General features: G+C 47.6%; 1 protein-coding gene across 3 annotated transcripts in view; it reads left to right on the forward strand.

Annotated features, from left to right (window-relative positions):
• The first annotated feature begins 10,712 nt into the window (after window positions 1-10,712).
• FLT1 (fms related receptor tyrosine kinase 1) overlaps window positions 10,713-23,077 on the forward strand; it is a 179,673-nt gene continuing 167,308 nt past the window's right edge. For 2 of the 3 annotated variants that reach the window (XM_037799877.1, XM_037799879.1), the window contains exons 1-2: window positions 10,713-10,840; window positions 11,152-11,516. In XM_037799877.1, the coding sequence (XP_037655805.1) occupies window positions 11,291-11,516 (226 nt within the window). In that variant the 5' untranslated portion in view covers window positions 10,713-10,840; window positions 11,152-11,290. Of the gene's footprint in view, window positions 10,841-11,146; window positions 11,517-23,077 lie in introns of those variants that run through there. The other variant, XM_037799878.1, reaches the window with a different exon arrangement.

A 23,077-nucleotide genomic window follows, 5' to 3' on the forward strand; every position in this document is an offset into this window, starting at 1 on the left:
CTTTTCAGAAAGCACAGAAAACAGCCCCTTAGAATGCATTTGGAATACCTCTGCCGTCCCCCTAACCTTTCATTCAGTCTCCTATACGGGAAAGTGCGTCCGCCCTCGCTCCAGTAACTCTCCCGACCTCACTGCCTGTGCCAGCTACTCATCTCCCAGCAGCTCGGCAAAATTTCTCATTCCTCATAACTCCTCCCAATGGCTCTGCTCCTCTACAGGACTTACCCCCTGTCTCAGCACGAATGTCATCAGTGAATATAAAGAAACTTGCCTCCTAATTGTCCTTATCCCTAGGGTCTTATACCACAGCGAAGAAGACTTCTTCCTCCGTCTGGAAAAAACTGCAGCTCCTGCCCTTCTGCAAAAGCGAGAGCCCATCACCGCCCTCACAATTGCCTCCCTCCTAGGTCTTGCCGGCACTGGCACCGGAATCGCTGCACTAGCCAGTCAAGACTCCGCCCTAACTCACCTCAGGGCGGCTGTTGACGAAGACATTCATCACTTACAAAACGCTATTTACCATCTAAAAAATTCTGTCGATTCCCTCTCTGAGGTAGTGCTCCAAAACCGCCGAGGTCTTGACCTTCTCCTCCTCAAAGAAGGAGGCCTCTGCGCCGCCCTAGGAGAAGAGTGCTGTGTTTATGCCAATTCCACAGGTCTCGTCGAGGACAGCCTGAAAAGGGTCCGAGAAGGACTGGAAAAGCGTAAAAGAGATCGTGAAGCCACCAGTTATTGGTCCAGTTTTTTCACTCCCATCCTCCCATACATCCTTCCTTTTCTTGGCCCCTTATTAATAATTATTCTAGCTCTCATCTTAGGACCCTGCCTCATTCGCAAAATTGTCCAGCTTGTAAGAAAACAAACGGATGCCATTTTTTCCTCGTTCGTGCAAATCCAGTATCAGCGACTCGCCACCTCTGACGCCCCCCACTCCAAAATGACAGCCAACCCTCCGCGACCTCAACGCCACCGGTCGACTCGCCAACCGCGAGGCCCTTCTCAATCACCTGAACATCGCTCTCACCTCGAGTTCCAGCTTCTCTGAACCCCTGAACTTTAAACCCCTCACCTTCGCCCAGCCCGCTGCAGCGAAGCCATTGGCAAGCGCCCGGGCACCACACCAACACTGAGCTCCAGCCTCGCTGAGCCACCGTCAACCCCTTTTTCCCTTCCCTAACCTCCCCCTTCCCTCACCCGTAGTGGGCCTCTCCGGTAAAGCCTCTTCCTCTAATTAGAAAAGAAAGGGGAATTGCGGGTGACTGAGCTTGTACCTCGGCTTGCCAGGCCTGGGCCAGGGGACCTGATCACCCCCTGGGGAGGGTAGTAGGTACGGGCGTGAGTGCCCTCTGCAGCCCCCCCGAGCCTGGGGAGCGAGGTCAAGGCAGCTCCCTTTTCCTCACCCAAAATGCCACTGGCAGGGGAGGCTTGCCGGAGGGAACCGCCTTTCTCCCAACCGCCCTTTCCCCATTTCCTTATCTTACCCACACACTCCCCTGTGCCAAGGCAACTCCTGCCACCGCCAGCGCGCATGCACCGTGGCCAGAACAACCCCCGCCCCGCTGCAACGGCTCCGGCGTTCTCTCAGAACCAATCCTAGCCCCTATCCCTTCAGTATTGCCATTTAAGGCTGCTTCACCTCCTTTCCAGCCCTGCCCTTCTTACCAGCCTATATAACCTGTAATCACCCCTGAATAAATCTCTTTGGCGCATACTCCTACTGGATGAAGAGTGTCTTGTCCTTATCGCCGCCCTCCATACCTTGCACGCCTCCCGCCGAGGACCCGGCCAAGTCCTCCGCCTCGCCCTCGCCTCCGGGAAAGAGCCCCCGCCGCCGGTACCCCTTAAGCAGCCCCGAGAGCTGAGGGCTCAGCTACCGGCCGCCCCTCCCCCTAGAAGCAGTAACCGCGACCGCAGGGGACGGCAATTGGAGGTCCTAAGCATCAAGGGATACTTGAAGTCAGACAAGAGGCAGGGCCCCAAGTCAAGCCTTAGGTAAAGGGAAGAGGGTCCCATTAGGAACCTGGAATTCAAGGGCAGTGGCAAAGTCATCCCCATGGAGGCAAGTGCTGGAGGATCACTGGGCAGAGTGCAGGGGGTGAGCAAGCATCACCAATGTAATAAGAGTGCTTATTTTGATCAAGGCTTTATTATAAAGCCATCATTCCTGCTGCAGAGAGTAAAAGACTGTGACCCAAAGAGGTTAAGTGATTGGCTCGAGGTCATATATCTCACAAGAGGCAGAGTCAAGATTTGAACCCCTGGCTGGCTGACTGGCCATACAAGCTGTGCACATAACCTCTTTACTAGCAGAAACTTTGCTCTCAGCTTTGTTTTATGCTGCTTTCTGGGTGTGATGACCCCGAGCCCAAAGGTGGTGACCTTGCCTTAAAGAATTCAGAGCCGGCCTTCATGCAAATCCTCTTTTGCTCGATTTGTGACATCATCTCACACTGATCCACTGGATGAAGCAACGGGCCTTTAGGAACTTTAGTAAGATCAGGTGGTTGGGCTGAATAATCTAGAAGGTTCATTTGCACACTAATATTTTATGATTCTGTTCCATCTTTACCAGTCAGTCTCCTGGAATTTCTTTCCCTTTCTAATCATTCAGGACTTCTCTTCTTCATAAGTTCTAGATATGATGGCTAATTAGCCTGCAATATTGTCTTCCTGTTCCTAGAATGGACTAGGAGGCTTACTTTTAAAAAACATAGTTTTTAAAAGTCCTTTTCAATAATGTTATCAGATGATTAAGAATGGCTTTCTATCTTCTCCCCAGAAGTGTCATTTTCTCTTAATTAATGATCACCACTCATAATTTTTAAAATAAACATAATGGAGAGGGAAGAGCATTACAAAAGCTTGTACATTTCCCTCCTCCCCATCATATAGATTCTCTTTAAGGAATTTTCCTGTTTTTTCTTCTTTTGCTTTCCTCATCTTGTTTCTGATTATCTGTATTACCTCTTTGCATAGAGAGAAATACTTTCAAATCAAGTGGATTTTTAAAACCACAACATGTTTCCCTTTGTGGTTGTCTCCTCCCTCTTCTAGACAGAACTAGCATTTCATTTACTGAGCGCTCACATGGAGGACGTGACTGTGGATGAAACCAGCTCCCCAAACACCAAGTCATAGTCAGTGTTCCTCTTTTTCTCTCTAGTTTCAATTTTTAACGAGGCTCAGATTTGAAGATTTACTTCAGGCTGAGAATTTGCATTCACATTTTCAGACCAGGAAAGAAAACAGCTTTTCCTAAGAAAAATTTGAAACCTAAGAAACATCTTTTCTCCCCTTGGATAATGTTGAAACGAATCTCAGACATTTTGTCACTTTATCTGTGATCACTTTGGTGTGAGAGGAAAGGAAATCTTATTTAAATAATAAACCATTATTTGGCTGGGTTTTTAACTTTTAACTAGGAAAACCACACTAATATTTGACTTGATGCTTTGAGCATTGATGTGTTTTGCATCTAAAAAGAAGATTTATCATACCTAGACATTAACTTTTTTTCCCTCTTATGCCCTCTTTTTTTTTTTAATCTTCATTTTATTGAGATATATTCACATACCACGCAGTCATACAAAACAAATCGTACTTTCGATTGTTTACAGTACCATTACATAGTTGTACATTCATCACCTAAATCAATCCCTGACACCTTCATTAGCACACACACAAAAATAACAAGAATAATAATTAGAGTGAAAAAGAGCAATTGCAGTAAAAAAGAACACTGGGTACCTTTGTCTGTTTGTTTCCTTCCCCTATTTTTCTACTCATCCATCCATAAACTAGACAAAGTGGAGTGTGGTCCTTATGGTTTTCCCAATCCCATTGTCACCCCTCATAAGCTACATTTTTATACAACTGTCTTTGAGATTCATGGGTTCTGGGTTGTAGTTTGATAGTTTCAGGTATCCACCACCAGCTACCCCAATTCTTTAGAACCTAAAAAGGGTTGTCTAAAGTGTGCGTAAGAGTGCCCACCAGAGTGACCTCTCGGCTCCTTTTGGAATCTCTCTGCCACTGAAGCTTATTTCATTTCCTTTCACATCCCCCTTTTGGTCAAGAAGATGTTCTCCGTCCCACGATGCCAGGTCTACATTCCTCCCCGGGAGTCATATTCCACGTTGCCAGGGAGATTCACTCCCCTGGGTGTCTGATCCCATGTAGGGGGGAGGGCAGTGATTTCACCTTTCAAGTTGTCTTATGCCCTCTTATGTGGCTAAACAGGAAAGGAACTCAAAAATATAGAAATAGTGGTTTCCATATTATATCTAGGTGTTCTGGTGAAATTTTTATCACAAAATCATAAAAACAGAGTTCTTTAGCAGGCTAAGATAAGTGGAAAGCAGCTACCAATGCTGTGCCTTTCGGGTCGTAGTTGGAAGCAATGCTCTTAGTCTAGCTAGAGCTTGATTTTGTGGAATATTATTTTTTTCAACAGAAAAAAATCGAAAGCCCCATATTCATGATAATCTATTCCTCCCTCCACATAGTGTTAGGTGAGTTGGGAAACTAACTTTTTTACAAATGCCAGATTTGCCAGGTTTTGCATCGGACGATGGCTTAGAAAGCTGCAGAGCGGTGATCCTGCGTTTCTGGCTGAACTTCTGGTTCGGATGGGACTGATGTCTCGGGCAGGGTGTGGCCGGGCTTCTCGGTGAAGGCGCACGGCTGCTGCACACAGAGCGTGTCTGGGAGGAGGCTGGAAGAGGTGCAGGAAGGAAAGGGATGGTTTTCCCCTGAAGTCGCCAGCAGACCTGCCCTGAGGGTGTGTTTGGAGTCAGGGGAACTTTTGCAAGGGGAGGCTGAAGGTGAAGCACTCAGTTAGTCACCCTTACTTACTTGGAGGTGGAAGTTTAATCTACGGCTTTGAACAATCTTTCCAGCCGTCACACGAAACTCGGGCATTACGTATAGATTAGATGTCTGTCCTGGGATAGGGTACAGAAATCTGATAATTAATTTTCTAGTTCCTTGGCCCAAGCAGGAAACTAAAGCAGGTTCCTTTCGAATGTCCACTCGCATCAACATGGCCAAAACCAAGAAGTCCTCTTCTTCCCTTGCCTTCCCAGGAACTTTTCCAACTTTCCCATCCGGCAGTGCTCAGCCACTCTTAGAGTCCTGCTGGGAACCTTGGCGCTCTTCTTGGCTCTTCTCTCTGTCTCATTTCAACCCCAGAGTTTACCATCTCTATCCGTTCCTTCTCTGAACTGCTAATCAGAGCCACCAAGAGCTTTGTCCTTTCCTGTTGTCCCCATCCCACCCCTCCTTTCCCACCCTGCCAACATCTAATAGTTTGTTTCTCCAAAAATTTATTTCTTAATAATTTATTTCATTCCTGTCAGTTTCCTTTAGTTCATTAGTTGCCATTCCAACTGTCTTAAAACCATCGCTTCCTAGAATTGACAGATTAAATACATGTAGATTTACCCACCAGGTGCTCAAGGTTCCTCAGCCTTACCTCCTCAAGCTCACTGTCCCCACTCCCCGGGACCCTCATCTTCTACTGGACCCTCCTTCACACACTCCTCCTCACATAGCTGACTTTTTTTTTTAATCCCCTTTTCTTCCTTTCCAGATTGTCCTCTCCTCTCTGCTGTTATAAACCTGTTACTTCCTTCAATGCCCAAAGGCCAGTTTCCCAATTTAGTAATTGGTAATTCCTTTTAGCACTCATCCCACCTTGTTCTTACTTTTAATTGCCTTAGAATAGTTTCCTAATGTTTCATGTAAGTCTGGCCTTCTCAGATATACTATGAGGACTTCTAGGGCAATCAGTGTGCCTTCCGTGTTACTATTTTCAGCAGGACTGGCTCAGTATTGTGTGTGTGTGGGGGGGGGGGGGGCGTGTGCTCAAAAATTATTCACTGAACAAAAGGATACATGTTCTGGATCATACGTTGTGACATGAGCCCTTTCTTCCTGATGGCTGCACTGTTGGCCCAAGCTGGTGGAAGCTGCAGGTGTGGCAAGAATGACAATGGGTATCTGTGTGTCTGGAGAGAGTTACTTTGTGGGGAGGAGAGACAAGGTACTGAGTGTGTGTGCATCCAACTGGCCAAAAAACCTTCCAGTATCAAATTAAAATGGTTTTGGAATGACTTACAATGGTGAAATTGAATAATATTTTGTCGCTATTAACTATGACAGTTATGAAGTCTATATAGAAATCTGGAAAAATACAAGTGCTCTATATGAGAAAGACTAGAATGAAATTCACCAAGGTGGGCAAAGGGGCCACGCTGAGGTGATGGGATTATATGGGATTATGAGTCAGTCTTTACATCTTTTTAAAATGTTATATTTTGTAATTAAAACAGTGCATTAAAAGTAATGTAATATGGAAAAAGAATAAGGGGAAAAAGGCAATGGCTGGCAGTTAAGCACCAAGATAAAACTGACAAATTAGTTATTTATAATGATTAGATGGGCATTATACAGATTTTCTTAGCCTGCTGCTTTTCCTTTAGGTATTATTATCTTTTAGTTTTTGGCTTTTTTCTCCCCCATGATTCTGTAATTATTTGTCTGGACCTATTTTTTTTTTTTTCTTTTTTTTTACTTTCCTAGAATGCCTTAATAAAACCTATCTGCCTTTTTCCTCTTACTGGAACCATCAATTATTCTTAAATAATGGCATGGTAAGTCAAGTTCTTGACTTGCTGAAGTGCAGCCTCATCTGGTGAACATATATCCAGAGAAAATGACACAAAGGACCATCTGAGTCCTTCCTTGGTGTATTCAACCTCTACAGATTTCTTCATTCATTCGACAAGCTTCAACCCTAGTCAATGATTTTGATGATGATACAGAAGGCATTTTTTCAATATTTTGATAACTGTATTTCAATATAATTGATTTCCTTAATCAGTGATGCATGAAGGCAGGGTAGGGGGGCAAGGTGACAGGAGCAGTTGGCTCAGAAACAGGCAGTAAGTGGTGGGAGCACCAGCTAAAGAATTTTTTTTTTTTTACAGAAGGCATTTTTATCATATTTGTGGATAATCTGAAATAGGAATTATAGAAAATGTAATGCTTGGAGGAATCAGAGACCAAAATGATGTCAACATGCTGGGAAAATGGACCCAACCAAAAAAGTTTAGTAGGACTGAGTATAGGGTCTGCAGTTTGGGTTTTACAAGTACAGGCAGACAGGAGCACTTGTGAGAAAGCCTTAGGGGTTTTAACCAACAGCAAGCTCCATAAGAGTCCACGGTATGAAGTGGCCGACAGCAAAGGCTCCTCTGATTTTTAGATTGTGGTAACACACTAGAGCGTCTGTGTCACCATCCCTGGGGAGCAGACGGAGGAGCAGGGCCAACCAGGACTCCAGAACTGGGATACGCAGCCTCCAAAAGCAGCCATAAACCTAGATAAATCAAAACGAGATCTTAGCAACACAGCAGCAGCAGCAAGCAGCCTATGCAAGGGAGCAGGGAGTCAGGAACTGCTGAAGACTGTGGAGCCAAGGAGAGGAGGGAGGGTGCTCCTGGGGAGAGGAGGGAGGGTGCTCCTGGCTGTGGCAGCCCTCCATCAGACAGGTGGCTGCACGGTGGGCACCGACTGCATCTTTGACATCTCTAGGATGGGGCTCCTCCCTCACCTCCTTCATCCTCTGTGCTCTCCCCATCTGAGCTACTTTTCCTTCCTCTTTCACCTCTGCACTTTTCCATATACTGTTTTCTCTTCCGGGAAGAAAAAAAAATCTCTAGGAGTAGGAAAATCGTAGCTCTGCTACATTTTCAATCCTTCGGTGACACTGATGAGCTGGAACCTGCTCAGAGGAGCATGAGGGGATTTCAAGAACATGCCATTTGATTTGGGACAGAAGGAACCAGGATGATGAGCCTGGAGAGCACAGGTTGCCCGAGGCACAAGAGATGTGTTTTTGAGTGCTGGACACATTTCCATGTGAAGATATGGGGGTATAGCCGGACGGCTACTTAAAGAGGACGTGATAAAGGAAATCTAGGAATTGGCTCAGGAGATGGGTTAAATGTCTTTTAAGACCAGTTACCATGTGTTTATGTTCTTTGGAAACAGAGAAATTTTCAGCCATAGTGGCAGGTTCTTGAGAGGTTCAACAGTGGTATGTTCAATGAGTGAGATTCTTGCATTAATGGACTTATCCATGTCTGACAACTAAAACCATAGATGTGCCCGCCTGGTGAACTCAGCAGAGCTTTCTACAAGAGTCTTGGGAGTGTGTGCTTCTTAGATCAGGGAAGCCAAGCTGTCAAATGGACAGTGTTGTGAGTTATTTTTCATGTAACATGGAATGGTCTTATCAGATCATTTGGATCTTGTAATCTACCTTATATGCTTATACTATGGAGTAGGCAGCCATGGAGGACATTTTGTTCTTTTGTATAAAGCTGATTAGTCCAAGTGGGGATGACACTTGTGACTGAGCCCAAGTTGCTCAATTTCACCATGGGAAGATGAGACCCTAGGTCCTCTCCTGTCACACTGATGCTCCGGTACTGAATTATTAAAGCTGTTGGTTCTGAATAGGGACTAGGAACAATCCTCAAGAGAATGTTTGCAGCTGATAGCAAGAGAGTCTAGTTTTGCTAACCAGGCAGGAGATGAAATGGTCTTTTGTAAGTGAGCAGGAAGCTAGGAGATAGTCTACTTCAATGGCTTTTTTATACCCACCAGATGTGTTGAATTTGATCTTTGCTGTCACTATTATCTATACAACCTCTTTCATTTGTGGTTTAGTTAGAAGACTGCTGTAGCCTGTTCTCATTCAATGGTATTCTCTGTTTGGGGGCAGGTTTGACAGCTATACCTTTATTCCTTATAACTCAGGTAAATGAAATCACCAACAAAATCCCGTGACCACTTATAGCACTTTGAGTTCTTTGTTAGGAGGGTAATACAACTCATAAAAGAAGTAGTAAAATAAAAATGCTGACTATAATTAAAAGCCAGCAAATTTCCAAAAGGATAATTGGGGAATTGATAGAGGACCACTCTTCCTGCAGAATGGTCTTTGTGTAAATCTATGTTGGAGTTGACCATGACTCTTTTAAACTTAAATAACAGGGCAATATATTATCATTGTTGACTAGCATCTCAAATCTGCTTACCTGATTATAAGTTTGTCAAATATCTGTCCTGGCTTCACAATGTAGATTATTTCTGGCAGCAGGTTTGGAAAGTGTTGTCTTTCAGGTGTTTAAAACAAAACAAAACAAAACAAAACAAACAAACAAAAAAACACAGCAGCAGCGTTTGAAATTTTGTATTAAATCTTTGGTGATTGCACTATGGAAATAGGGACCAGAGGACCCCTTTCCCCACAGGCAGCTCAGTACCCCCTCCTCGTGTTTCTGTGCAGTGCTGTGTGCCCTGTCTTCTCTGCCCCGTTGTGTACTCGGCACCCTCCAGCATTGTAACTCTCACCCTGCACTGTCATTACCTCTTTATGTGTCACCCTCCCTGCCCATTCAAAGCCCATTCGAAGCCCTTTCGAAGGCAGAGAGGACGTCTTTTCCTCGGAGTATCTGAGGCCCTACCTCGACGCCTGGCCCCTGTTATGTGCTGGAGAAGGGAGATGCTGACAGCTGCACCTTTGAGAGGCGTTGGAAGTGACAAGCAGCTCTGAAAAGAGGCAGGACTGGCTCTGCCGGGAGGCTGGACTGGATCCTGAGCTGGAGCACCGACCGCGGGCGATCCTGTGGTTTTGGAGGCGACAGGTTTGGAGGTGGCAAAGAAAAGGAGCCGGGGAGAACTGGGAGGGTAGTAGCGTGGTGGGGCGCCTTGAGACAAGCTAGAAAGAGAGGGTGAAGCGAGCAGGCGAGCCACGTGGGTCTGCGCGCTCTCCCCTTCTGCGGCACCAGGAGCGCGTGGCGGGGGCGCCCGGGGCTCCAGGTGCGCAGACGCGCGTTTCCTGCGGGGGGGGGGGGGCGGGATGCTGCGGCCTCTCCTCTAGCTGTGCTGCCCACAGATGTGGCAACTTGGCATTGCCCAGCCTTCCCCAGGCGGGGCGGTGGTCTAATCGTTCAGGAAGAGTCGCTGGCCCCGTGTAGGAGCCAGTACGGTCCCTTTTTATCCTAACCCGGCAGGTTCCAAGGAGAACTAGTTTTTAAACCAGCCCTATATCCAGAGACAAGACTAGGCTGCCCGGTGGAGCCCCGAACGACTCTAGCCGTTGAGGTAATGGAGACCTCATGGAGGAACAACGTGGAATTAGTGTCATCGCGGATGATCTAGTGCCTCCAGTGAATTGAACTGGTTTGTTCGGAGAACCGCAGGCTCGTCTTGCGCAGGCAGCCGCCACCCAGCAAGATTTCTCGTTCGGAGAATTTAGGGAATAAACTTAAAGCGCTCAGTCCTTACAAGTTGCAGGAGCAGTTTCACGCCTCCGCTTTTTTGAAGGTATTATGTTATTCCTTGTTTTGCTTCCAGGAAGCAGAGGGTTGAGGAAATGACTTGGAAGGGGGAAGGAAAAAAAAAAAAAAAAAGACGCAGACGCGCTCCCCAGGGACCCAAGTGGGTTCGCACTGGGCTCCAAGGTGCCAGGCCGGCGTCGGGTTCCCTCGGGGCGCTCCCAGCCAAGTGCCCTGCGCCGAGGGTCTGAGGCTCCCCTTTACGCGGCTCCGGACGGTCTGGCGGGAGTGGGGGCGGCGGGGCGGCGCGGGACGAGCAGGGAAGGGGAGGGAGCCCGATTTGGCCCCACTCCTCGGTGCCAAGGACACCGTCGCGAAGGCGCGGCCCACTTCCCTTGCGCGGAGGGGCGGCCGCTCGGCCTTTCCGCCCCGGGCCGGGCGTGGAACTAAGGCCCTCTCCCCTCCCCAGCCCCGGCCGCCCCCCGAGCTGAGTAAGCTGGGGCGGAGGAGCCTGCAAGGATTTCCTGACTGCGATGGAAGGGAGGCGGGTGGGGGCCGGAGGCGGGAGGACGGACCCTGAACCTGCCGGGTCCGCGCTCCCGGCCCCGCGCGCGCCCCCGGTCCTCTCCCGCCCCTCCCCGGGGCCGTCGGACAGCGGGTCGCGGGAGGAAGAGGAGGGCAGGTGGGGAGGCGGATGAGGGGTGGGGGACCCCTTGACGTCACTGGAAGGAGGTGCCCGGGCTAGGAAGTGGGTTGGGGAAAGGTTATAAGTCGCCCCCGCCCTCGGCGCCTCTTAATTGAGGTCCGCGGGAGTTCGGGCAGAGCGCCGAGCGGACACTTCGCGGCTCCTCCCCGGCGGCGGCGGCGGCAGCGGCTCGGAGCGGGCTCCGGGGCTCGGGCGCAGCGGCCAGCGGACGCCGGGCTGCAAGGATTACCGGTGCATGGTGCTCGCCTCCCTGGCTGGAGCGGCGCAGAGGGACGCCGCGGGCGCAGGGCCGGAGCGCGGGGCCGGCGGCGGAGCGCAGGAGCGCGGGCTAGAGCGGCCGGGTCGTTGGCCCGAGGGTAGCGCGGGCACCGGGCGAGCAGGCCGCGTCGCGCTCACCATGGTCAGCTGCTGGGACACCGGGGTCCTGCTCTGCGCGCTGCTCAGCGGTCTGCTTCTCACAGGTAAGCCGCGGACGCGCGCCAGGGCCGGGCGGAGACGGGATGGGGCAGCCCGGGCGCCAGATACCGTGGGTCGGGCCAGGTTCCCGAGCAATTGGGGAACACACCGTGGGGTCCCGCCTGGATCGTGGCGCCCTTCTCCTCCGCAGTGCTGGTGGGAGCCCGGAGCCGGCGCCTGGAGAGCGGCTGCCGGGGGCCTCCGCATCCTCCCGGACCCGCCCGGCGCAGCGGCCGGATTCGCTGATTGCGCTGCCCGCTCCCGGGTCGGATCTCCCCGCGGAGGCTCCGGGCACCAGGGGTCGTCGCGCACCCGAACCTGCCGGCACTCCCAGCTGCTCCGCGACGACTTGGCGCGGTCCGCGGGGTCCGCGGGAGCCGGGAGGAGCGGCTCCTGGCTTGCCCGCGAGGTGGCGGGGCTAGGCAGAGGCCGGGCATTAGCGTTATTGGGCACCGGCCGTGACCTCCAGCCCCGACAGCGGGAAGGAGCAGAGCCGACTCGGAGGGGGTCGCGTGCCTGCGGGGACCGGACGGATCCCGGGAGAGGGCAAGTGCTGTTACCCTCGCCCCGTAGCCGGGGAGTCCGGAGAACTTGGAACGAGCTCCCTTCCTCCCCACCGCGGGCCGGAGCGCGCCGCGCGCAGCCAGGTCTGGAGCCTCGGCCCCGAGCAGGCGGTGAGCGGTCCGGCCCAGGTTGCCAACATGAGTGACCCGGACGGACGAGGGCAGCCGGGGACCCAAGAACCGCTCAGTTTCTGAACTGCGAGCCTAGCCTTTAAATTCCGAGCAAAGAAAGGGCGGACGATTTGGGCCAAAAGATGCGGTGAAGTCCTCTCCGCCTCTTAAGTTTGCCTTTGCCAGGCGTTAGGGAAGACAGGCGGCGGGACGCTCAGGGGCCAGGAGCTCGTAGGAGCAGTTCGTGTGGAGCTGCCCTCACTAAGGGGGCAAAGCCCGGGAGGATTTTGGGGCTCGGACCTGCCGTCTCTGCCCAGCGGCGCAGTGTGGCCGCGTCCTCTGTTCCAGTCCTCCTGGGCGCAGAGAATCAGATTTCGGAGCGCTTTTCTTATAAGCATCGTGGAGAAAAAGGTAAAATGTGAAATAAAAGATAGTAACAAAATAAAACAAGGCATCACGACGTTTGCCCGATGGAGCCAGTAAGGTTGAGATATTTAAAAAATAAAAATGTTAAACCCAGAAGGCAGTAACAGTTATGTTTTTTCTCAGTGGGAAGACTAATTAGTCCATCAGTTTCTAAGTAACAAGTAATAGTTCCAATTAGGTTGGTGAAAGTCTTAAATCGGGAGGCAGGGTGAAGTTGTAAAGTCTGAGAACTAACTGGCTACAGGTTGGGAATGTTCCTAAAATCACTATAATAAGTGGGAAATATTGTATTTTCTATTTCACAAGTACATTTTTGTGCGTTTAGAAAAGAAACTTATGTGGAAATGTATCATGTAGAGAATGTAAATAACTTGCCAAGGAGCATCTCTCTCACCTAAAGGAACTCTAGGCAAATTACTGTGAATGCAAAAAATGGGGGAAAATGGTATGTTTTTATGGATACATACCATCTTTATTTATGTTTCCAAAATGTGGTTGACTAGTTCTGTTTCTGACCAGGAGCAATTAAGAACTGAGGAAGCTTTACAAAAGCTTGGGTAAGACCCTCTAATGATTTCTCTCAGATTTTATTTTATGGGACAGAAATCTTGGAACTCTTTTGTGAGTTTAAAAATTTTGCATATGTGTTGCTGGAGGAAAGAGGGACAACATTGGCGAAGTGTGAACCCCTTTATCTGACGGTCTCTGGAATATTGTGTCTGTGGTGGGGGTTGTAATTGCCAAGTGCGCGCTTGTAAGGTGCAGGTTTCTCCGGCGGGTTGACAGATATCTCACGCTGGACAACCTAGTTTCTCAACCACGTTAAGGCTTTCTCACTGAAGAGAGGGACTGCATCTCTGGGCAGTCGTGTCCAGAAAGGAGCCACCTTTTGGCTCTTTGGGTTTATTAGGAATCAGCTTGCACCTATTGCTAAGTCCTTCGGGTGCTATAGCCTTTGAATATTTATCAGTTATTAGTAAAGTGTGAGCGCGCAAGTGCGCTCTGTCCCGAGATGTAAATCAGCAGAGTGTCGGTAAGGTGAAAAGATAATGCATTTTCCCCGACAGAATATTTCCCTTCTTTCATATATCCTGGGATATAAAAAGATGCCCATGTTTAGGGTCCTTTCAAATCCTCTATATAGCAGTCTCTTCCTCCTTAAAAGGTATCGGTCTTCCTTTTCTCCAGTTCAGTCTCATTATTATTTTCTTTACTTCTAGTCACCACGCCCTTGATTAAAGCCACTGAACTTTTTTTCTGCTCTCATTTTTATTGAGTTCTTGAGCAGCTGACATTTACAATTTACTATAATTTACTGGAAATGCTTAAATTGTGAATTTTGTCAGGGAAATCCAATTAATCATAAGTTATACCAAAATGTACGTGAAAATAGTATCCATTTGCAAACCGAATGTAAATAATCTTCTCATAAGAAACCTAATATTGTGAAACAATTTTTGCCTTTTTTTGTGTGTTTGCAAATTGCGTATTTAAAATGATAATTTTTTTAGCACCTTCAGCAAATCACAGTTTTCCAACAGGTGGAACGTGGCAGATGTCTTGCAGACAGCCACCTAACTACTCCCTCAATAGTTATTAAAATAGAGAATTGATGACTTAGTACCTTGTTAAATTTTTTTTCTTTCCCTGCTGAAAATTTTATGCCAGGCTATCCAGTTTCTTTTCTAGTGATCACCACGTGGGTTTTTGGTTTTCTTATGTAAAATGCAGAAGATAGACTTCTAAGGCCCTTTTCCAAATTTAGCATTCAGTGAGTGAATTCAAGAAATAGACTGAACACAGGGTCTGTCTCTAGCTTTTCTCTGCTTTCCTTATCTACATTTGCATACAGGATGGATGATAAACCACATGATGCAAGCCTGGGGCTAGAAGGATGAATGGGGGTTTCCCCAGCTATCACTAATCACATTGCATTTTCTTTTGCACCAGTGGAATGTACCTGACTAACCAATTAAGTTGGTCTTTAGTGGGCTCTGTTTTGCAAAGAGCTAAGTTGTTGAGGATGCACTAGCAGAATGTGTAACCCTACGAAGTAGGCTCCTCATAACTCTAGTTGATTTAACTCTTCTGAGGATACCAGTCATTTTATACCCCTATGTATTTTTTGCTTTTTTTTTTTTAGTTAACACTTACTTATTTGATCCAAAACTAACCTTATTCTAAAAGAACTCCAGAACCTATTTTATGTGACTTCTGAGAAGCAATCAAACAAAAAAACACTTTGTTCTCCTTTCCAAAAATCATCAAGACATTTTTAAATCTGCTCTGAATGTATATAATATAGTACATGAAAATATGTTGCCAAAAAATGGTTTTATATCGACCAAAAAATTTTAGCACCAAAGTTACTCCTGAGGTTTGCCTTGGCTTGCACCATTCAGCATTTGAATAGAGCTGTTTTTAATGGCAAGGCGAGAACAAACAACACTAAGTAGTTTCTGTAATGCTTTAAATTGAGATGTGTGTGAGAGGGAGCACACGAATGGAGAACGAGAAAAGCTTATCTTGGCACTTGGGGTTTTAAATGTTAAGCTTGCTGATTCATAAGAGAGCCCATTTATATCATATCCCTGGTTCCATTCCATGGTGTAAGGTATGTTGGCCAGCAAGTCAATATAATTTTTCAGTGTATTTGTCGTTGTGGATAAGAGAGGAAGATCATTTGAAATGACACCAGGCTTTATTTTTTTAAGTAAAAATATAGAACTATGAGTGGTTAAAAGCATAAAAACAGCTGTTGCGTTTGATTTAAGCAGTTTAATAGAACAATCCATTCTGCTTCCTTGACCTTAGGAGGTTAGAGAAGCCAGTAAAGGAATGACAAGTTCTCTTGCCAGATGCTTTCCAGGATCGTTTTGTTGATTCCTCGCACACTTGGGTGGCTTAGAAATCGTAGGCTGCTGATTAAATTACTGGATTTTCTATCACATTGAGGGAGCAAAAGGAAATGGGTGGAATGGGGTAATTGAGGGAGGGCTTGAGAAGAAAGCCTCTGGCTTAGCATATGGCGCTGCAGGGGGGTTGCACGAAGGAAACGGTTCCACTGAGTCTGCTGAAGATAGTGGACTAGATTTCCTGCCTTGCTCCCGGGCGGATGTGGGGAGATGTCAGAATTCCTGGGGATTTCCCATCAGTCTTGGTAAACCTGGATGCTTAAAAGCCATTCCTGATGACTGATCCTTTCTTTGATTCTGAGTCTTGAGAGACTTGATCTTGTCTTTTGACACATACATGATGACAGCCAGATAGGACCTCGGAGATCCAACCTATTTTCAGTGTTGAGAAAACCGGCCTAGAGAAGTTTTGTGAGTGTTTTTCTTCAAGGTCAACAGCCTTGGGGAAAAAAGTGGCAGACTGAGGAACAGAACCTGCTGTTTGTACTACAGATAACGTTTCTTCTTCATTTCTCTATTCCTTCTATCCCCGACAGAGTGGAGATACTCAAATATTTGTTAAATGGCATTATTACAGTGCTAAAATTTCTTTTGAAACTCCAGCATCTTTTATTTTTTAATTAATGGGTTTTATTTTTTTAGAACAGTTTTAGGTTTACAGAAAAATTGAGCAGAAAATACACAGTTCTCCCTGTGTATTCTCCCTCCACCCCACCCCACCCCCAGTTTCCCCTATTATTAACATCTTGCATTATTGTGGTACATTTATTACTAATACTGTTGATGAACCAATACTGATGCATTGTTATGACTAAAGTCCATAGTTTCCATTAGGGTTCACTCTTTGTATTGCACACTTCTATGGGTTTTGACAAATGCATTGCATCATGTATCTGCCATCACAATATCATACAGAATCGTTTCATAGCCCTAACCTCCCCACTCCCCAGCCCCTGGCAACCGCTGATCTTTTTACCGTCTCTATGGTTCTGGTATCTTTTCTGTATATAAAATTTTCTTCTATTTGCTTAAAGCCCATAAGGGGTTTTAAATTAAAATCAAAATTATGATTGCTTCGTAATACCAGGAGATTTGGTTAGAAGCTTAATTTTCCTTCCTTTCTTTTAAACTGCTGCTAAACCAATAGTTGTGTCCATGGTTTCATCTTTCACCACTTCCCTCCTTCATACCCTGTGTTCCTGCTACGCAAACTCTTCTCCAGTCAGACAAATTACTCACCATGCTTTAGATGGGACTTGTACTTCCGTCACTCTATGTTCATGCTGTTTGTCTGCCTGAAACACCCTTTTACTCCTTCTGCATCTCCTTCTCCTCTGCCTTCAAAATCCAGCTCAAAAATCGCCATCTCTGGGAGCTCTTCCTTGGAGCCCCCAGACAGAACTGATGGCTTCCTCTGCTCGCCTACAGCCCTTCTTGGTTTCCGCCACTTGCGTTCCTCACCTTGTAAGATTACTATTTTGTGTATCTGTGTCCTCTCTCTTTGGGGAGAGAGAACATGTCTCAGTTCTCTTTAGAGCCCTGACACCTGGACCCCTGCATGGCGCGGAGGCTCTCGGCACGGGTTGGAGTGAATGAATGAATGAATGAATGTTTAGCTACACTGTCATTTCAAAGAAGAAGTCTCTCATGGCCAGATAGGAATTTATTCCAGTAGATTATTGGGCTCTTGCCTGTCCATTTGATCTCGGTTTATGGTGGATCCCTTAGAAGGTGGCTGTTCTCAATAGAAGATGTTTGTCCTCTCTTGAGATGTAGGCAGTCGGCCTCAATTCTCTGAGCAAAGAAAGAAAACCATCCCATAGACTCCCCTCTTGTTTTGTCCTGTACCTCACTGGGGCCTCTGAGCCACCACGGCCAGGCCTTCAGCCTGGGCAGAAGGTCTGTCCAGAACAATTCAGCTTTCCCCTTCCATGTCTTACACAATGATTAGAGGCAATAGTACCCTCAGTTTTTGCAGTTTGACTTACTCTTAGACTCAAACCTGAGCCCTCAGATGGTGAGCTGGGATGCAACCTGGAGTGACAAGAACTAGTCGTGCTCAGAATCAACTCTGCTTCCATCTGAGGCTTTGTTGGGGACCAGGCTGGCCTGCCCGCTTCCTCTTAGGAGGCCCCTCAACCCTTCATGCAAACAGGGGCCTGGAAGGTCCATCCTGTCAAGGGTGAGATAGGCTCCTAAAAAAAATCCAAATCCCATGGCTTGGACTCAAGTTGGTCCCTCCAACCCTGCACCCCCATGCTCCTCTGCATTCCCACCACATCCCCCGGAGTGTGCTTCTCCAGGTGACCCTGTGCCCTAGCAGCAGCAGGATCTCCTGGGAGCTGAATGAATCAGAAACCGCCTTTCCCCTGCTGATTCCTCTGCACATTAATTCGCCTGAAGCACTGAGCTGAGGGCTGCAGCGCCAGCTCTGCTGTCAGGGTCTAGTTCCTCTTTGCTGTCTCCCTGGTGATGGCCTTTAACCCAAGTGACCCCGGGACTAGACCTGCTCCAGCCGGGAGCCTCTTCTGGCTCCCGCGTTGTTCTGGTTTCCTCTCTTCTGCTGGGACACCCGGGTCCTACTCCATGACTCTTCACACCATCCTGGACTCCGCTTGGGCCCGTCATCAAGTCGAGTCAAGGGTCTTTGACAGCAGCGGCTGTGGCCTTGTGGCCTTGAGAAGCATGACGTGGTTAACCCAATCCCGGGCGGCAAGATGGAAATACGAACTGGGTGAAAATGAGCAGAAATGGCATTAAATATATATGTTTTAACCACAAATAAAAATCGTACATGGCATTTGCTTCCAAAACAAAATTACTTGGTGATGAAAACCAATGGTGGGAAGTGTCCTCATTCCGAATCACCACTAACAGGGAAGCAATGTCTCATTGTGGCGTGCGGCTGCTGCTGACATGTTTTGTGTGCCTCTTCCTGACTTGAAATTCAGGGTCTTTTGCTCTTACGTGTTTCGCTGTCTGATCATTGCAGATCTTGGCAAATGCGCTTGTCTTTACCCGGATTATCACAGTGCCCACAGGCCCTGCCTCTTGGCCTGGTTTTGTAAGCTTCTATTTAACGCGCCTGGTGTAAATGGATTTCCTTTCAAGCCGTAGACCCACCCATGTGGTCAGCACCATCAAGCCTGCAAGGATTGGCAGAGTCTTCTGTTAAATGAGGACTGAAGTGAACCTTGTAGAAATGAAAAGCCGTGGCTTTTATTATTTACAAGTATAAAACCACTTAAACTCAAGGCCACCTTTAGCAAAACCCTGATTAGTAATTAGTCTGCCAGATGATGTCTGTGAAATGCTGTAGGCCTCTCTCTAGGGCCCCGGTCCGCAATTTTGGCTGCACATTAGCATCGCCTGGGGAGTTTTTAAAACTCCTCCGGCCTGGCTGCTCCCCTGGCCAATTTAACCAGAATCTCCTCCTGGCACCAATAATCTAGCACGGCCAAGGTTATGAATCAAATTTTAGCAGTCATCAGAAGCACCTGGAAGGCCCCATCCCCAGAGTTTCTGATTCAGTAGGTCTGGGGTGGGGTCAAGAATTTGCATTTCGAACAGGTTTCTAGGTGATGCTGATGCAGCTGGTCCTGAGAACGCTCTTTGAGAACCACAACTCTGGGGCTAGTTTGAGAGGCGTGGGCCCAGGAAAGCATGAAGTCCAGGTGCCCATCTGTACAGCATGGTGGGGGCTGCTAGAATACTGGAATCCCTGCCAGGAAGGTTATGTGTTGGCAGAGTGTGGCAGAAGGACACCGGGATAAAGGGCTCGGGGCGTTCCACGCATCCAAGGAACTAAGTTGCCTTCAGAGGAGAGTGGCTTTGCTTGGCCAAAGGGTGGGGTGGTATATTTGTTTGGAGCCAGAACTGAATTACTGGTCTAGACAATCGAGCTAATAGTCCTTCTTCTCTTCCTTCCCACACATAGTGCAGAGCCTTTCTTCTATCTAAATATTGACAGATGTCAACAGAGTCCTTTTGAATGGCCATGTTATTGGCGTGTCTCCTAGGTGCCCCCATGCCTCCATCCAGCTCTGCTTTCCTGCAGTCCACCCTGCAATGTGCCGTCTGAAGCCTCAGGATGCTTCACCTCTCTTCTTGGGCCTCCAGAGCTGTTTCCTTTGTTGGAATCAGCATCCCCCATTTGGGTGGCTGGATTCTTCCTGTCGGAGCAGGACGGTTCTGCCGGCTTTAGTGATGTGCCGGGATTCTGTACCCCATTGGTGAGGAAAGCCACTGCCTGGCTGGAGACTGAGCTGGCTGCCCATCGTGCAGAACCGTGGGTCCCGGGACCCTTCTGATGTAATTCTACGAATCCAAGCTGCTTCCCCACCGATAGCATCCTATGGGGCAGTTCATGCCTAATATTGGGGGAGCTCTGCTTTGGTGCTTTTATTTTCAAATACAGAAAGAGCATGTCCCTCACTCACCACCAAGTCACTGTTTCTGCCAGGCCACATCATGACAGCCTTTTGTATCTGTCATCTATTACTATGTAACAAGCCGCCCCAAAGCTTATGGCTTAAATCAATGATTTGTTTTTTTTTTCTCATGATTCTGTGGGTGAGAAATTTGGGCTGGGGCTCAGCTGGGTGGTTTCCTTTTGGTGTCACCTGGCTCTCTCCTGCAGCCACAGTCATCTGGCATTTTTTCCCTTAAACTTTTTATTCTGAAATAATTTCAAACTTACAGACAGTTGCAAAAATAATATAAAGCCCATACAGAAAACTCCAACATACCCACCCACCAGATCCACCAATGTTAACATTTTACCATATTTGCTGTATCATTCTATCTATCTACAACTATTTTTAATCCATGTGTCTATCCATCTATCAATGTCTTTATTTTCTAAACATTTGAGAGTTGGCGGTATACATTATGCTCCTTGAACACATAATACTTCATGCACATTTCTTCAGAACAAAGATATTCACTTAATGTACTACATTAAGTGCAGTTATCAAGTTCAAGAAATTTAATATTGCTATAAAGCTTTCAGTCTACATTCCAGTTTTTCCATATGTCCCAGTAATGTCCTTTGGGGCCTCTTCTCCTCCATCATCTAGCCTTTTGGCTGGGACTGTGGTGCTGGCTGCCAGCCAGACCTCCCTCCCATGTGTTCTCTTCTCATTCAGTGGTCTAGCCTGGGCTTCCTTTCATGGGGGCAGGGACGTTCTGGGAGGGCCTCCATGGGAGCTGCCGAGGCTGTGGAACTCATACAGCATCACTTCTGCCACATTCTATTGGTCCAAGCAAGTCAGCGCCCAGATGTAAAGGCTGGGGAGTAGACTCCACTCTTGTTGGGGGGAGCTATGAAATACTGCGACCGTGTTTTTCAGTCTCCCACACCACTGCTTAACACTGAGCATTTGCTTTTCAGTCTAGATTTTAGGCTGAAGTTTGGCCATGAAATTAAGAGTAAAGAACGCCCTTTTAAACAGTTCTTGTGGGTGAGACAAAGGGCCCAGTAGAAGAGCTTCCTTTCATAAATTGTGTGGGGTCCATGGGCCACATCCCACCTGGGGTGCCATGTGGGGACAGCTGGCCTCTTACCAACCTCCTGATACCAGCAAGGGAGGCCAGCAGGATCCCAGATTCTGAGAGTAGAAAGCTCCATAGCTTCTTGGGACTTATGTCATAGTACCTCTGACCTAACGTCTTCTTCTGAAGGATGTGCTGAGCCTGTAGGGAGAGAGATGCTCTGGGGGAGGGAGAAATGAGACAAATATCCCGTCTTTATTGTCAGGCACTTTGATGCACATAGATTATTTTACTCCATCCCAAGAGGGGTGCAGTACTCTTAAGCATGAGGAGTCGAAGGCTGATTCTGTCTGACTGCAAACCTCCCTCCCCTTACCACTGCCCATGGCCCGCAAGAAAGAGTGGAGACGGAGGAGGAGCACAGACGCCAAGTGTGCTTGTTTGTCCCTTGTTTCAAAACCACTCCATCCCTGGAGCTTTGCCACCTCTGAGGAATGTGAGAAGATACTGCTACTCCAGCTTAAAGTGGCCTTGGGAGATTCCACTGCTGCTTGCGGCAGATGCTGAAAGTCTCCATTAAAACAGAATTCTAATCATGTGGGTTCTCTTATCATAGGTTTGCAAAGACCTTCCAAAAAAGTAAAGTCAGAAGAGGGTCCCTAAAGCCATCAGAAACATGATTTCACAAGGGCTTCTAGATTGTTCTCCAGTATGTGGCTTTAAAATTGTTCACCTCACATATGGGGATAGGATGAGGCCAGGGCTTTGATTCTGTTACAGCCTCATCAGGCAGGACCAGGATCCTTTCCAGGAATCAAATTTCGACTCCTCTGTGCACCTTTTAGATCCCAGCAACTTCAAAGAGCTTGAAGCTTGTCCTTAGTGGAGCTGGGGTACCTGAGGGAAGGACCCCGAGACATGACCCTGAAGGCAGATGCTACGTGAATGGGGGGAGCACTATGATATGTCCCTGAGGGAGGAAGGAAGGTATTGAGCTTCTCCCAAGCACGGGAGGCTCTGTATCTGTTGCCTCAAGTCATCCTCTTCATAACCATCTGGTGGGGATTCACTCTGCCCCCCACATAGGACATGTGCAGGCCCCAACCCCTGGTCCTCTAGGTGTGAATCATTTGTAAATAGGACCTTGGAAGATGTCATTACTTCAGGTGTGCCCAAACTGAATGAGGGAGGGCCTTCATTCAATATGGCTGAAGGCCTTATAAGCAAAGGAAATCGGACGTAAAGAAGCCACGAGAAGTAGCCAGAACCTGGAGGTCAATGGAACCCGGAGGAAAAAGGAGAAGACACTGCCACATGCATTGCCACGTGATGGAAAAGCCAAGGGCCAAGGATCGCTGGCAGCCAGCCCAGAACGCCACAGTCTTTGGGGAGGTGCCTTGGTTTTGGACACTTCTCCTAGCCTGAAAACCGTGAGCCATTGTTTAAGCCAACCCATTATGTGGTATTTGTTCTAGAAGGCGGGAAACTAAGATACCTTCCAACATGCACACTTTTTAATTTTGTGTTATGGATCGAAACACTGAGACTCAGGGAAATATGATTTGCTGGGGATCACACGCTTATGGAGAGACCAGGCCAGGATTCCCAGCTAGCTCCTTCCGATTTTGAAGTCAGTGCTCTTTCCAGCAACATTTATCAAAAATATCTTGAATGACAGAGTCTAGGAATTAAGGAAAAGCAAAGAGTATTGTTTTCAGGATTTAGAATAAGAAGCTATTTGTATTTACAAGAAAAAGACAGCTATGTGAGAGCCTTTTCCTAGAGGGAGTTACTTTTCAATCTGGGGTGGCAGCCACCACAGGCTTTGGTTTTGCTGATGGATTGGACATCCTGGAAACCCTCACTGAAACAGCATCTCTTCTTTAGGCCCTGCTGCTCCTTGTAGCTCTGCTTCCTCCTGATGTCACTCCTTCAGATATTCAAACCTGCAAGAACACAAGAAAGAGAAAGTCACATTTTACTTCTTCTTGCTTGATCTATCTCTTGGAAAGGGACACTTTTCAATACTAGAATATGGTCCCGTTTATCAAAATCTAA

Source organism: Choloepus didactylus, chromosome 12 (assembly GCF_015220235.1).
Source record: "Choloepus didactylus isolate mChoDid1 chromosome 12, mChoDid1.pri, whole genome shotgun sequence".
Lineage (NCBI taxonomy): Eukaryota > Metazoa > Chordata > Mammalia > Pilosa > Megalonychidae > Choloepus > Choloepus didactylus.